Genomic DNA, 14,317 nt, shown 5'->3' with positions numbered 1-14,317 from the left:
TAGAGCACAATTATGGTGCCCAAAAGAAAAGTTCCATCACCAAATCCAATCAGCTGCCGGAGGAAGCTATGGTAGTGTTGACAAGAAGATGTTGACATGACTGACCTCAGTGACCTGTACAGTAACATACCACATCTCTCTCTCTCTCTCTCTCTCTCTCTCTCTCTCTTTGGCGCAAGTTTTTTCTGGGTTATTTGATTAATTGGTTGTATTTTAGTGCATGAAGTTATATTACTAGCCACGACATTAGTGTCACACCCAGTCACATATGCAGTCACACTATAATTACCAATCTGACTACTTGTATGATTGTGTGACTAGTAGTGTAACTAGTAGTGTAAATGATGAGTTTCTTTATCACATAAGTAGTCACACTTATAGTTACACTACCTCGTCATATAATAATGCTGGTGTGACTGGTAGTGTGACATGTAGTGTAGTTGATTAGTTTTTGTAACAACTACAAGTGTGACTGCAAATGTGACACATAATGTGACTGGTGGTGTGACTTCCAGTGTGAGTTGTGTTTTTATTTCCAGTTAGAACATAGTAGTCACTTTTCAGTCACACTAGTAGTCACAATGATAGCCACAAGTAAACAACGGTTAGAAAAAGTTGTGTGACTAGTGATGTGACTCCTACCGTGATACCGATGATTCCTACTAGTGTGGCTATTAGTATGACAACGTCAGAATCAATATGTGGATCGTAAAGTTGATTTGAGAAGTACAAGTCACACTACCAGATACAATGGCAATCATAACGTCGATATTTTAGCTACTAGTGTGACTGCAATCAGAGTCCACATATACAACATCACACTAACTCATTTTATACTGCTGAAAAACCAATCCAAAATCCACCGTACCAAGAACGTAGAATCCATTTCACTGCAAGTGTGACATGCCGAGAGAAATTTATAAATCCTCAAAATTATGTAAAAATTCAAAGGAGATCGGTATGAATGTGTTCCGAATCAAGAGAATAGTTAGATTTATGGAGCTTTTGGTTTCGGTTTCGTCAGAAAAGCTTGGAGCACCGTCATGGACAGCGGCAGCCCCTTTCGAGGGTTTATGCGCCTTATACGGTGGTCAATTCGGAGTGTGTCTGATATCAAATGAAAGAGGAAAAAGAGATATTTCCAACGGTACCAACCATGCTCAAATCCATCGCCGGACGACAAAGTTATGGCCGAAATAAGAAGAATAAAAAAAGTATTGTTTAGTACCAAATCAAATCTTATATTATAAAAAAGTTAAAGAAAATAATTCAATTAAATGATGGTCATCACATTTAATTGAAAATTACAAAAATGTCAACAAGCTCCAAACAAAATTAGAAAAAGTCACTTTTAAAATATTTTCCTGACTATTTTGCATTTTCTCACTCTTATTCTTCTTCTTATTTCGGTCATAATTTTGCCATCCGGCGATGGATTTGAGCGTGGTTGGTATTGTTGGAAAGATCTCTATTTCCTCTTCCATTTGATATCATATCAACTCCAAATCGATCACCATATAAGGCAAAAAAACCCTCAAAAAGGGTTGCCGCCTTCCATGGCGGTGCTCCAAGCTTTTCGGTGAAACCGTAGCCCAAGGCTCCACAAATCTAGCTATTATCTTGATTCAGAACACATTTATACCGATCTCCTTTGAATTTTTACAGAATTTGACAGATTTACAATTTTCTCTCAGCATGTCATACTCGCAGTCACACTGGTAGCTACAATATCGACATTACGACTGTCATTGTATTTGGTAGTGTGACTACTCGTGCATTTGGTAGTGTGACTATGTTTGAAGAAGAATAAGATGAAGAAGAATAAGAAAAAGAGAAGAATGATCGAAATAACGAACTTGTGTTTGCTATCATGTGACTTGTATTTCTCAAATCAACTGTATGATCCACATATCGATTCTGACGTTGTCATACTAGTAGTTACACTAGTAGGAATAAACGGTATCACGCTAGATATCACACCAATAATCACACTGGTAGTCACACAACTTTTGTAACCGTTGATTAATTATGACTACTATTGTGACTGACACTGTGACTGCTTCTATTCTAACTGGAAATAACAAACAAAAGTCACACTTGTACTAACACCACCAGTCACATTATGTGTCACATTTGCAGTCACACTTGTAGTTGTTACAAAAACTAATTAGCTACACTACATGTCACAATACCAGTCACACCAACATTATTCTTTGACAGATAGTATGACTATAAATGTGACTACTTGTGTGACAATAAATGTGACTACTGTAACTTCATCCAAACCGAAAGAACAAAGCCATGTCTTAGCTCTACTATAAAAAAGCCATGTCCTAAAGCAAAACGCCAACACCATTATTCCTTTCTTAGTTCTTAACTTTTCATTATGGAAGAAGAAGAAGAGACGTTTTCACCGTTATGGCTTCGACATCAGCAACCCAACACTCCCTGCTGCCGCCTCCGCCACTCCACCTCATCTCTTCTCTTCAGCTCCAACGCCTTCGTCCTCCTCCTCCTCGCCATAGCTCTTGTTTTTGTTTTTGTTGTAATATATATGGTTGTATGATTGTATAGGGCTATTAAGGGTTTATGGGTCAACCTACGATACCAACTCTCTTTAATATAGTTGAGGAAGGCTATAATTTATCTGTAATAAAATGTCAACCAAAAGATCACCAGAACCTTCCTTTTCATATTGTTTCTTTCTTCTAGGACTTCAAGTCCCAAGTCACCAAAAGTTCTGTTTCTCGATAAAAAGAAGCAACCTTGCTCTAATACAAAGATGAAAGAGAAGCAACTAAAGTCGAATTCAAATCGCTGGTAGAGTTCATTCTCCGATCAAATCAAGTTATTCAACCCTTTTGATATGCAAGTTTGTTCTTTCTTCCTCTCCTATGTTTTCTTCCCGTATTGGTGAATTGGTGAATTGTGATTTGTGAGTAGATTAATGATTCACTTTAATCTTTACTAAAATTATAGAAGATGGAGAGATTCTTAAAAGGAAAATCATCAGATTTGTCTTCCCCAATTATACAAACTGAAAGATCAAAACAGAGCTGTATTGAAATTAACTTGGGTGATCTTCCTTTTGATCCTGGATTAAAGATTAAAATGTCAGAGTATCATCCTGATCTCAGGGATAAAATATGAAGGGAATATATGCTAAGAGACCCATGTCAACCTAAAGATCATTTATTTATCCAAACGCATAAAGGAGAAAACAAACGGATGTTTGTTTGTGCTTGGTTTGATGAATTCTCAAATTGGTTAGAATACAGTGTCTCTAAAAATGCAGCATTTTATTTGTGTTGCTATTTATTCAAACCAAGTATTGGTGAACAAGGTGGAGGTGATGCTTTTTACTGGAGTTGGTTTTCAAAATATTAAGAAAAAAGAGAGATTGTATGCTCATGTAGGGAAACACAACAGTGTCCACAATCAAGCATTGCAAAAATGTGAAGCTCTGATGAATGAAAAGCAGCATATTCGGAACATTATCAGTCCATTTTTACATCAATCTCGAGTAGATTATCGAGTATGATTAGGAGCATCAATTGATTGCATTTGGTTTCTCCTAAGACAAGGGCTTACCTTTCGTGGTCATGACGAGTCGGAGAACTCAAACAATCAAAGTAACTTTCTTCAGCTTTTACAATTTCTTACTGATCACAATGAGGAAGTGAGAATTGTTGCATTAAAGAATGCTCTCAGGAATCTTAAATTTACATCACCTAGGATTCAAAATGACATAGTAAATGCTGTTTTTGTGGAAACTACAAACTCTATTATCAAGAATATAGGTGATGCCTTTTTCTCTTTTCTTGTTCATGAATCTAGAGATGTAGCCGTAAAGGAGCAGATGGATGTTACTTTTCATTATGTAGATAAAAATGAGTGTGTCATTGAATATTTCACAGGCATTGAACATGTTCCTAGTACCACTGCTATGTCACTAAAGAGAGCTATAAATGCAGTACTTTCTAAACATGGACTGAGCATCTCTAGGTTGCGTGATCAAGGTTATGATGGAGCAAGTAATATGAGTGGAACTCAACGGTTTGAAGACACTTATTTTGAATGAGAACCCGAGTGCTTTTTATGTTCATTGTTTCGCGCATCAGCTTTAATTAGCTCTTGTTGGTGTGGCTAAGAAACATGACATTGTAGGAGCTTTCTTCACATCAGTTGCTAGTATTGTAAATATTGTTGGGGAATCTTCTAAACGCCAGGATATTCTTCGATAAAAACAAGCTCTCAAAGTTGTTGAGGCACTTCAAATTGGAGAACTTACAAGTGGACAAGGACTTAATCAGGGTACTGAAATCAAGTGTGCAAGTGACACGCGTTGGAGCTCACATTATGGTACTCTTATAAACTTTACTGTCATGTTTTCTTTCATAGTTGATGTGTTGGATGAAATAGCGTATGATAAACATAAATCTGATCAAAAGCATGAAGCATATATTTCTTTGAAATTGCTGCAATCATTTGATTATATATTCAGTTTGCATTTGATGAGAATTATACTTGGCATAACTCATGAGTTGTCTCAAGCTCTACAAAGAGATGATAAGGACATAGTGAATGCTATGGAACTAGTGAAAGTATGCAAGGGACGATTGCAAACTAAGAGGGAGAGTGGATGGTCTTCTTTGTTAGAAGAAGTTGTTATCTTATGTGGAAAAGTGAATGTCAGAATTCCAAATATGGATGATCAATATGTATATCCGGGAAAATCAAGGCGTACAGCTCCTGAAATGACAAATATGCATTACTACCAGTTTGACTTCTTTTGTGCAGTGATTGATTTCCAACTCCAATAGTTAGACAATCGTTTTAGTGAGACAAGTACTAAACTTTTTCTTTGTTTGGCATGTCTAAGTCCTAATGATTCATATGCAGCATATGACAAGCAAAGTTTGATGCGTCTTGCTCAGCTTTATCCTAATGATTTTTCTTCCTCAGAGTCGTTATTATTAGAAAATCAGTTGGAGACTTACATTGAGGATATGCGATCTAATGAAAACTTTCAGGAATTGTAAGGGATTGCTGATCTTGCAAAGAAACTAATTGAGACAAGGAAGCATAAGACATATCATTATGTTTATTTGCTTATTACTTTGGCACTAGTACTTCCTGTTGTAATGGCCTCGGTTGAAATAGCTTTCTCTGTCATGAATAGTGAAGAATCGAATCCGTAATCGTATGTGAGACTAGTGGATGAATGATTGTTTAGTTGTATATCTTAAGAATGATATATTCAATTCCATTGATAATAAGTCTATTATTCAGCGGTTTAAAAAGATGGTACCTTTACAATTGTAGATGATTCAAAGTAGACTACATTTTGTTTCTTACTATTCTAGTGCTGTGCTTAGCTGAATCTTTTGTGCTATATATTGAACTTTATTTTTACAAGTTGAAAAGGCAGAGTATGGTATGTAATCTTTTACAACTTGTATGAATAATTTTGGATTGTAAAGTTCATCTTTTTTATTTATTTGCATGGCACCATGTATGTTTGAGTGACATACATAATACTTCCTGCGTCCGTCCGCCACTGCCCTCCAAGCATTGCCTGTGAAGCTATCATGGATGACATCCTTGGAATTGCTAGCTTTAAGGCCAGCTGTGCTGGTTAGTTTGTTTTGTTGCCTTTTGTCTTAGGCTTTTGGCCTCATTTGTAAAAGAAAAAGGAAAGTGGGAAGACTTTAGAGAAAACCCACCACAGAGGGAGACAAGAGACAAGAGACAAGAGACAAGAGACAGACGAGAAACTCAAAACACAAACAAAATATCAGTGCCTCCTCAATCTTCTCTGTAATCCAAGCAGCCTCTCTGCTCACAGAGCGAGAGACTCTCAACCCTCTCTAATCAAACCCCAACAACAACAACAACAACAACAACAGGTATAATTACCATCCCTGCCCTCCCGCTTTCTCTATTTCATTCTATTCTGATCTCTCTATCAAACGCAGATTCTCCCCGGCGGCCACGATCCAGCTGACGTCAGAATTGAGCCCGATTCTGTTAGGTTTTGACAGCATAGGTGGATTCAGATGGAGGCCTGCAACTGTATCGAGCCGCAATGGCCGGCGGATGAGCTCTTGATTAAGTATCAGTACATTTCAGACTTTTTTATCGCCCTTGCGTATTTTTCGATTCCTCTAGAGTTGATATACTTTGTCAAGAAATCGGCCGTGTTTCCCTATAGATGGGTGCTTGTCCAGTTTGGTGCTTTTATTGTGCTCTGCGGCGCCACCCATTTGATTAACTTGTGGACTTTCAACATGCATTCTAGGACCGTGGCCATAGTTATGACCACTGCCAAGGTCCTCACTGCCGTGGTGTCGTGCGCCACGGCGCTGATGCTTGTGCATATAATTCCTGACTTGTTGAGTGTTAAGACTAGGGAGTTGTTTTTGAAGAATAAGGCCGCGGAGCTTGATAGGGAAATGGGGCTGATTAGGACTCAGGAGGAGACCGGTCGCCATGTTAGGATGTTGACTCATGAGATTAGGAGTACGCTCGATAGGCATACTATATTGAAAACTACACTTGTGGAGTTAGGTAGGACTTTGGCGTTGGAAGAGTGTGCGCTGTGGATGCCCACGCGTACTGCTTTGGAGCTGCAACTGTCCTATACACTTCGTCAGCAGAATCCAGTAGGATATACAGTGCCCATACATCTTCCTGTGATTAATCAAGTGTTTAGTAACAACCGTGCCGTGAAGATATCACCGAATTCCCCTGTGGCGAGAATGAGGCCTCTCGCGGGAAAGCATATGCCTGGAGAGGTTGTTGCTGTTCGCGTCCCTCTCCTGCACCTCTCAAACTTCCAGATCAATGATTGGCCAGAGCTCTCAACAAAACGCTATGCTTTGATGGTGTTAATGCTCCCTTCTGATAGTGCAAGGCAATGGCATGTGCATGAATTAGAGCTGGTTGAGGTCGTTGCCGACCAGGTAAGGAACCACAATGTTGATCATTTCCTTTTGATATAACTGGTACCTCCAATGCCCAAATTGCAAAAAATGAATATTAGTCCTTTTTTTTAATAAGGGTCCCGTTTATGTTATTGTTATCTCTTTCTTACGATGCTTACGTTAATCACTCAAAATATAGATTAGGGATGTATAAGATGTATGCCCTAGTATTTATAATTTTCTTTCTATGCACTTTTGAATATGATGTTTCCCCTAATATTTCTTACATATTGATATATATATATATATATATATATATATATTTCAACATAGAAGTTTTCGCTTTGTTGGATTGGTAGTGCAGGGATTGAGGTTAATGGCTCCCCCCAGTATCAAGCTGTACCAATTAATAAGAAAATAATATATAAAAAATATAAAAACATGTGTGCTTCTGCTTAGGATGCACTTATTCCTTGTTAGGTTGAGGTTGTGATTGTTGTCTGACATCCTTTGGATTAGGATGAAGTCACATTAGCCACTAGGAAACTGTCATATTATCTGTAGCTTGATTTTTTGCTTGCATGAACCTTTATAGATGTCTTGCTTAAGAACAAATACACATTGTAGTACTTGATCTTCACATAGTAAATGAAATGATAAAAATTAAATTTGCCTTCTGAATACATATTGAACCATTTACTGCTTGCTGCATTGGTAATAAGCATCAGATATCTAATCTTATGAATTATTATACAGGTAGCAGTTGCTCTATCACATGCTGCTATCTTAGAAGAGTCAAGGAGGGCAAGAGATCTACTAATGGAGCAGAATATTGCCCTTGATCTGGCTAGGAGGGAAGCCGAAACGGCAATTCGTGCTCGTAATGATTTCTTGGCAGTAATGAACCATGAAATGAGAACTCCCATGCATGCAATCATTGCTCTTTCTTCGTTGCTTCAGGAAACTGAGCTGACACCGGAGCAGCGGTTAATGGTTGAAACAATATTAAAAAGCAGTAACCTTTTGGCTACCCTTATAAATGATGTATTGGATCTTTCAAGACTTGAAGACGGAAGCCTTCAACTTGACATAGCAACCTTTAACCTCCATTCCGTATTCATAGGGGTAATGATTTAGCCACATGAGTTCATTGGAATTCGATTGAAGCATACTTGAATTGATTTCTCTAGCTGTTGTCTTTACAAGAATTTTTCTTATTGCAGGTTCATAATTTGGTTAAGCCTGTTGCATCTGTTAAAAAGTTGTCAGTTACATTAAATTTAGCAGCAGATTTGCCGGTGTATGCTATAGGTGATGAAAAGCGCCTCATGCAAATTATTCTAAATGTTGTTGGGAATGCTGTGAAGTTTTCAAAAGAAGGGAGCATTTTGATTACTGCTTTTGTTGCGAAATCAGAATCTCTAAGAGATTTCCGTGCTGCTGACTTTTTTCCTGTTCAAAGTGATAATCACTTTTATCTGCGTGTACAGGTTAGTTTCCAAATACTTGATTGAAATCATTCTGTTTTATAGAAGATCAATCTTTTGAGATATATTTTTTGCTTTTATTGTTTTTATAAAATCTTTTGAAAGTTGGTGTGTAATTTTCATCATCTTTTTCCATTGCAGGTAAAAGATTCTGGATCTGGAATCAGTTCCCAGGATCTCCCGAAGCTATTCACCATATTTGCACATAATCAGTCATTAGCTACTCGAAATTCTGGTGGTAGTGGGCTTGGTCTTGCAATTTCTAAGAGGTACTTTACTTTGCTTTACCAAATTCAAGTTGATTTGTGTTACAGTCCAATTGGTTCAAGCCTAAAAAATAGAACCAAAGTTGGTTTACTCATGTGGTCAACCCCCTCAATGTACCTAGCTAGCATCTGCTAGAGTTTACTGCCTCATAGTTTAGGCTTCTACTGTAGGCGCCACTTTTAAGTTTAAAACTACGTAGTATCCAACAAAAATTTGCCCGATTTTCTAAGAAGCAGAGAAAGAAACAGTGCAATGAGCTTGTGACTGCTATTTCACCAACTTTTTTACATTTTAAGTTGTACGAGTGAGGATTAGTATTATAAAGAGTTTCTCCACAAGGATGGAGTTCTGATGTCATTTCCTTTGCATAATGTTTTCAGATTTGTAAATCTTATGGAGGGGCATATTTGGATTGAAAGTGAAGGTCTGGGAAAGGGATGCGCTGCCACTTTCATTGTGAAACTCGGCTATCCGGAGCGATCAAATGAGTGTAAGCTGCCTTTTGTGCCTAAGATGCAAGCAACTCATGTTCAAACAAACTTTCCAGGGTTGAAAGTTCTTGTCATGGACGATAATGGGTCAGTAACAGCCACCTTTCGTAGTCTTTTTATGTAGAGAAATTTTAATCAAGATCCAGTTTCATAGTTCAATAATGGATTTAGTCCAGTCACTATTTTCTTTGTTAATAACGGTCCGTTGAACATTGTTCTGTCCAATTTGCGCTTTCAAGTCAAGAAAGGAAACAACATAAATGACCTGATATTGGGAAGTTAGTTATTATTATAAGTTTTAATATTTGAATTCATGCAGTAAAAATTATAATGTAATCTGCTTGTTTACATGAGGTAATAGATATATTTTCACCTCACAAACAGAATATATGGAATTTATAGCATGAAGCTAATTGAGAGGAAGAAGGTGAAGAACATTAAATCAACCTAACCACAAGGTTTCATATAATCATAGAACTTGAAATCAACATAAAGAAATAACACACAAGATGGCAAATAATTCAGGAATCAATTTATGTACTGAATATTACTTTTTGTGCAAAATATATTAAACAATGGCATATTAGGAATGAAAAATTTAGGTGTCGAGTCAGCATAATAGGAAGAATAAATCCAATCTGGCACATTCAATGTAGGGGTTAATTACTTGTATAGTATTTTGCCGTTATTCATTGTTTGAAAACAGGAAACAAGTACGTTGTGATAACTAGGAATAAGTACAGCACACCTTGCTCTTTTTATGTCCAGATGCTTTTCTCGTACTTATATGTGCAATAAGATATAACGCTATGAGAAAGCTGAATTCTCAAGATTATTCTACGGCAACGTCATTTTTTCATTTTGTTAATGGGTTTTGTCAGGGTCTAAAATTGTTGTGTTTTTGGCTCATTGATGCATGTTGGAGAGTTAGGATTCAGTAATCAAATCCAGGTTTAGAAAGGAAAAAAGTTAGCACAGCTTTTCTATATGTTTTAGGAGAGTATATCTTCCAATATTCTATTAGGATTTGTGTTAGGTTTAGTAATCCTAGTCCATACTGTATCAGCAGCCTCTATTGATATAGATAGGGCTGCAGGGGGGTTTTTAGACAGAGTGACAGAAATCCTAAAGAGAGAGCTAAGGGTGATAGAAAGATAGGAGCTAGACAGGGAGGGGTTAAGGTCTGCAATAAGTACTTGTACCTAAATTCTTCAGTACTAGTAAATCTCTCAAGAAAGATCACAGTGGAGGTAGGCTTCGGCTGAACCACTATAACTTTGGTGTGTTTCTGTTTACTTTTCTTTGCTTATATCGCGAATAACTATTAAGATCTAAATGCGCTTATAACAACACGTGGTATCAGAGTTGGTTTATTTTGCGATGTCGATTGGCAAAGGAATGGCTGAGGCAGGAGAGGTGAGAGCGTCCATAAAGCTATTCAATGGCAAGGACAACTTCACGCTTTGGCAGAGGAAGATGAGGAACGTTCTGATAAAGGCTTAACCTTTATTAGAAGTGGTTAAAATCTTCTATTCTCAACCTTAAGCTTAGCTGAGTTCATTTCAAAACTTTTGGCTCGTAGATAAAGGCTTAAAGCTCAGGTACAACAATTTGCATATAAGCACTGACTGGGATTGGCACCATTACCTAAGAGTTCCCACTCTCCCATAAGATGGTTTTGATAATCACTGCCCTAGGCAGCATGTTTCAGTATTTCCTCCCCTTCCCTTGTGATAGTGCATTTTCATTTACTGCTGCGAACCATGGTCTGTGCTCTGGCAAGAACTTGTCGTGTGGTGCTTGATTCGGCCATGGTTAGACACACTTGGGGGATCTGCCAGTTTTCCAATTTAAATTCATATTTAACCATATTTACAGATCTAAAAAAGAAAAAGGAAAAGCAAGTAGAATATGGAAGTTAAGCAGTTTACTTCCTTCTCTTTTCCGAAGAACTGGGTGTGTTGAATAGTAAATTTAAGGGTACATATAAAACCGATCTAAGTTTTTATATTTATTCTCTTAGTTGAAGTCACTCTTATTGGATTGAAAGCAAAATAGGAGTTAGCCCTGATAGCAGTCAATTTATTCGGAAGAGGAACTTTTTTCTGATGTTCAAATTTTGTGCTCTTCTTTCTTCCCATTTCTTTTGAGACCATTATTAATCTTGGATATAAACAAGTTTTGATGTAATCAAGACATAGCAAATAATACAAACTAATTTAAGTTACTGACATTGTATAATCTGCTTTTTTCCATCAACTCTGCAGAGTCAGCAGATCAGTGACAAAGGGACTGCTTGAGCACCTGGGATGTGATGTAACAGCCGTAAGTTCAAGTGATGAGTTCTTGCAAGTTATTTCACAGGATCACAAGGTGGTATTCATGGATGTGTGTATGCCTGGCATTGATGGTTATGAACTAGCCGTCCAGATCCATGATAAGTTTACAAAACGTCATGAACGACCGGTATTAGTTGCACTTACTGGAAACATAAACAAGATGACAAAGGAGAGCTGCATGAGGGTTGGTATGGACGGAGTTATTCTAAAACCTGTTTCGGTTGATAAAATGAGGAGTGTTTTATCAGAACTACTAGAGCACCGGGTTCTATTTGAGGCCATGTAAGCATGCAGGAACATTGCTGCAGCTTAGAAAGTCTTCAAGGTAACTGAAAGTCTTCAAGCTATAGTTCCTTGCAGAAGCTATAGTGTTCTATTATGTACATAGAATGTGGCATTTTTATTCCAAGACAATAAATACTGGATTAATGTTTTGCTGGAGGAAATTGTATGTTAAAAGCTGTCTCCATATATGTATCCTCTTTCTGTGCAATAGTTACAAGATAGAAGCAAATTAAATGATGACCCATTAATGTTAACTGATTATTGTCTCACTGGAAGCATAGAGAAATGTAATATTTTCCTATTTTTTGCTAGTTTTACCGAGACAGCTAGCATTCTCATAATGAATGTGAAGCAGGAATAGTTTTATTTACTGACCCAGAATTTCTGCATATCGTGTCCTGGATAGATCAATTATATTAATGTAGCAATGTTTGTCAATTTAAGATTTCTCAAATTTATGGTACCATTTGGTCTATTTTCACTCTAGCAATGAGGTTTCGTCAGTGTATTAGTTACAGACTCGCTCAAACATTTTCTTCAAATAATTTGGTAGCATTCTCAAGTGAAAAGAGTGCGACCCAAGGCTCAAATAAAAAAAATTTCTTGATTCAAAAAATAATAATTTCCCTACAAAATTTCTCAAATTTAACCTCAATGAGAAAACTCGATTACAAAGTAATAGAAGGCAATTGTTATGGATTGCCTAAATCTTATTGAACATACCACGTTATGATGTTTTACTTATGACTGAACCCTACTTTTTATTGTGTATCGCAGAAGAAACAATGTTGTTTTGGTGTTTTAGGAGCACTTGCTCCGTTGCTCGCAGTGCCTTCTGAATTAGGTGCTTCATATTGCAGAAAGTTGAAACAACACGAAAACTTAAACCACAAGTGCTAAAAGGTTGTTTTCACACGCGCTAATCGGGTATATATCTATTTGATCAGAATCAGTAATCTCTTGCAGAATCTGGTGCAAAATTAGCCTCATAAATTTATAAGACTGTTGAACATGTTACAGCTGCAGAATGGGAAGATAAGCATGAACTCATAACAAAACATCCTGCTTTCCATATATCACATTATATCAATGAGCAACTATGTACCCTCCAAACTTGCTTGTTTCGAATTCAGAACAATAACCAAATGTTCTAGCATACAAGCCTAATCTGCGATCTGAGTGGAACAGTGTCTGAATTCTCTAATCTCATCATACAGCTGAAATTCGAGTCCTAATATATCTTATATATATTTTTTAAAACATCTCTAATAAGTGGGAAACTCATGCTGTAACAGATGTTAACGTACAGCTGAATTAAGTCTAGCCAATTCTAACTTGATCAACTACAAGCCTTATATATGTTGTCCTATCAAAGATTATTTTGCTTAAGTTTGCATCAGCAATTGTTTATCAGACTCACCAGAATGGGTTCTCCTTGCTCATATCTACTTCATATACCATCATAAACACATCAAACCATCCCAATGATGAACCGCTTGCATCTACGTGGTGAGATAATTTATAAGGAGCTTGCCCATGAATTATATATAATGGGAATCAAAATCAGAAATCAACCTGAAACAGAAGAAATGTCCATTGAATTAAGACCACAGCAATACATAACCGATAGTCTGATACACTCCCCGGTTGCAACAGCAAACTCTAGCAGTTTTCCCTTATTCTCATGCAATTCTTGATCAAAGGAGCTTAACCCCTGCTTTCACCACATTATCTATGACAGCTTTAACCTTGCCATGATATTTCTGTTCTCTCTTCAAGTGGACTGAAACAGCAGGGATGTTCTTGAGCAGCAGGCGCTCGCCTAATATCTTGCCAATCTTCGCAGCAGCAGCAACATCGCGATGCGTATCCAAGCTTTCTCTCAAGGCCCTCTCCTGAGAGCTTGCAGAGGAGGCAACAGTAGCAGTTGGAGAGTGGATGACCTGTGCAGTTACAAATCTATTTGTGAAGTGCATTTTCAGGACATAAGGCTTTAGAAACTTGGTAATGGTGGGCGGCCTGACTGGAGGAGGAACTACCATCTCTGTTAGCAAACAAATCCAAACATAAAAATGTGACTGGAAAACATTGAAGAGATTCTGTTAGCTACATAATAGTTGACACTAGTGTGATGGAATATTACAAACCCAGTTCAACATTGCAACAAAAACCTTGAAACAACACCCAATTTAAGCAAAGATTCAAACTTCCATACCCAATTGATTAAAAAATACAGTCCTGCACAAATGAGATGGCATATATATAGGACCCAATAAAATCAAACCGCGAATCAGAGTTTGAGAAGCAAGATTAGTTTACCTTAGGCTTATGGGCGATGGTCGGCAGAGGAAGGGAGGTGCGCGTCTGTTTTAGGAAGAGGCAGAGAAACGCCAGGGAGAAGAAGAAGAATGGTCTGCCGCGCGTCTGTTTTTAGGTTTTTGTTTTCCTTTTCTAAAGAAAATTAAATTTAAAATGGCAACCCAATTTATAATTTTATAGGACTCGACTCAAGATACAATATG

General features: G+C 37.4%; 3 protein-coding genes across 3 annotated transcripts; 2 read left to right on the top strand and 1 right to left on the bottom strand.

The window, feature by feature from the left end:
- The first annotated feature begins 2,386 nt into the window (after positions 1–2,386).
- LOC126802388 (uncharacterized) lies at positions 2,387–5,824 on the top strand. The gene is made up of 7 exons (XM_050530011.1): positions 2,387–2,545; positions 3,272–3,402; positions 3,580–4,056; positions 4,230–4,327; positions 4,402–4,794; positions 4,903–5,038; positions 5,668–5,824. Exons 1-7 carry the CDS (start codon positions 2,387–2,389, stop codon positions 5,822–5,824), a joined length of 1,551 nt encoding a protein of 516 aa, XP_050385968.1.
- Positions 5,792–12,106, top strand: LOC126798062 (ethylene receptor). Its single transcript, XM_050524891.1, has 7 exons — positions 5,792–5,909; positions 5,979–6,965; positions 7,683–8,051; positions 8,150–8,416; positions 8,555–8,682; positions 9,061–9,258; positions 11,439–12,106. The coding sequence occupies exons 2-7, from the start codon at positions 6,060–6,062 to the stop codon at positions 11,794–11,796; spliced, it is 2,226 nt and encodes a 741-aa protein (XP_050380848.1). The 5' UTR covers positions 5,792–5,909; positions 5,979–6,059; the 3' UTR covers positions 11,797–12,106.
- Positions 12,107–13,367: 1,261 nt separating this feature from the next.
- On the bottom strand, positions 13,368–14,236 carry LOC126798273 (uncharacterized). Its single transcript, XM_050525192.1, has 2 exons — positions 14,115–14,236; positions 13,368–13,839 (listed from the first exon to the last, which is right to left on the bottom strand). The coding sequence occupies exon 2, from the start codon at positions 13,835–13,837 to the stop codon at positions 13,493–13,495; it is 345 nt and encodes a 114-aa protein (XP_050381149.1). The 5' UTR covers positions 13,838–13,839; positions 14,115–14,236; the 3' UTR covers positions 13,368–13,492.
- Between the last annotated feature and the right edge of the window lie 81 nt (positions 14,237–14,317).

The sequence above is a fragment of the Argentina anserina genome, chromosome 1, assembly GCF_933775445.1.
Source record: "Argentina anserina chromosome 1, drPotAnse1.1, whole genome shotgun sequence".
In the NCBI taxonomy this organism is placed as follows: domain Eukaryota; kingdom Viridiplantae; phylum Streptophyta; class Magnoliopsida; order Rosales; family Rosaceae; genus Argentina; species Argentina anserina.
Note: the sequence above shows the minus strand (reverse complement) of the source record. Positions and strands in the feature narration are given on the sequence as shown.

Excerpts from the sequence above, each read along its gene's own strand:
- LOC126802388 (XM_050530011.1), top strand. The coding sequence starts at position 2,387 with ATGGAAGAAGAAGAAGAGACGTTTTCACCGTTATGGCTTCGACATCAG. Across the intron at positions 3,403-3,579 it reads ATTAAGAAAAAAGAGAGATT|ACAAGGGCTTACCTTTCGTG; the intron begins GTATGCTCATGT and ends GTTTCTCCTAAG. Across the intron at positions 4,795-4,902 it reads CTACCAGTTTGACTTCTTTT|CATATGACAAGCAAAGTTTG; the intron begins GTGCAGTGATTG and ends ATTCATATGCAG.
- LOC126798062 (XM_050524891.1), top strand. The coding sequence starts at position 6,060 with ATGGAGGCCTGCAACTGTATCGAGCCGCAATGGCCGGCGGATGAGCTC. Across the intron at positions 8,417-8,554 it reads ACTTTTATCTGCGTGTACAG|GTAAAAGATTCTGGATCTGG; the intron begins GTTAGTTTCCAA and ends TTTCCATTGCAG. Across the intron at positions 9,259-11,438 it reads CTTGTCATGGACGATAATGG|AGTCAGCAGATCAGTGACAA; the intron begins GTCAGTAACAGC and ends TCAACTCTGCAG.
- LOC126798273 (XM_050525192.1), bottom strand. The coding sequence starts at position 13,837 with ATGGTAGTTCCTCCTCCAGTCAGGCCGCCCACCATTACCAAGTTTCTA.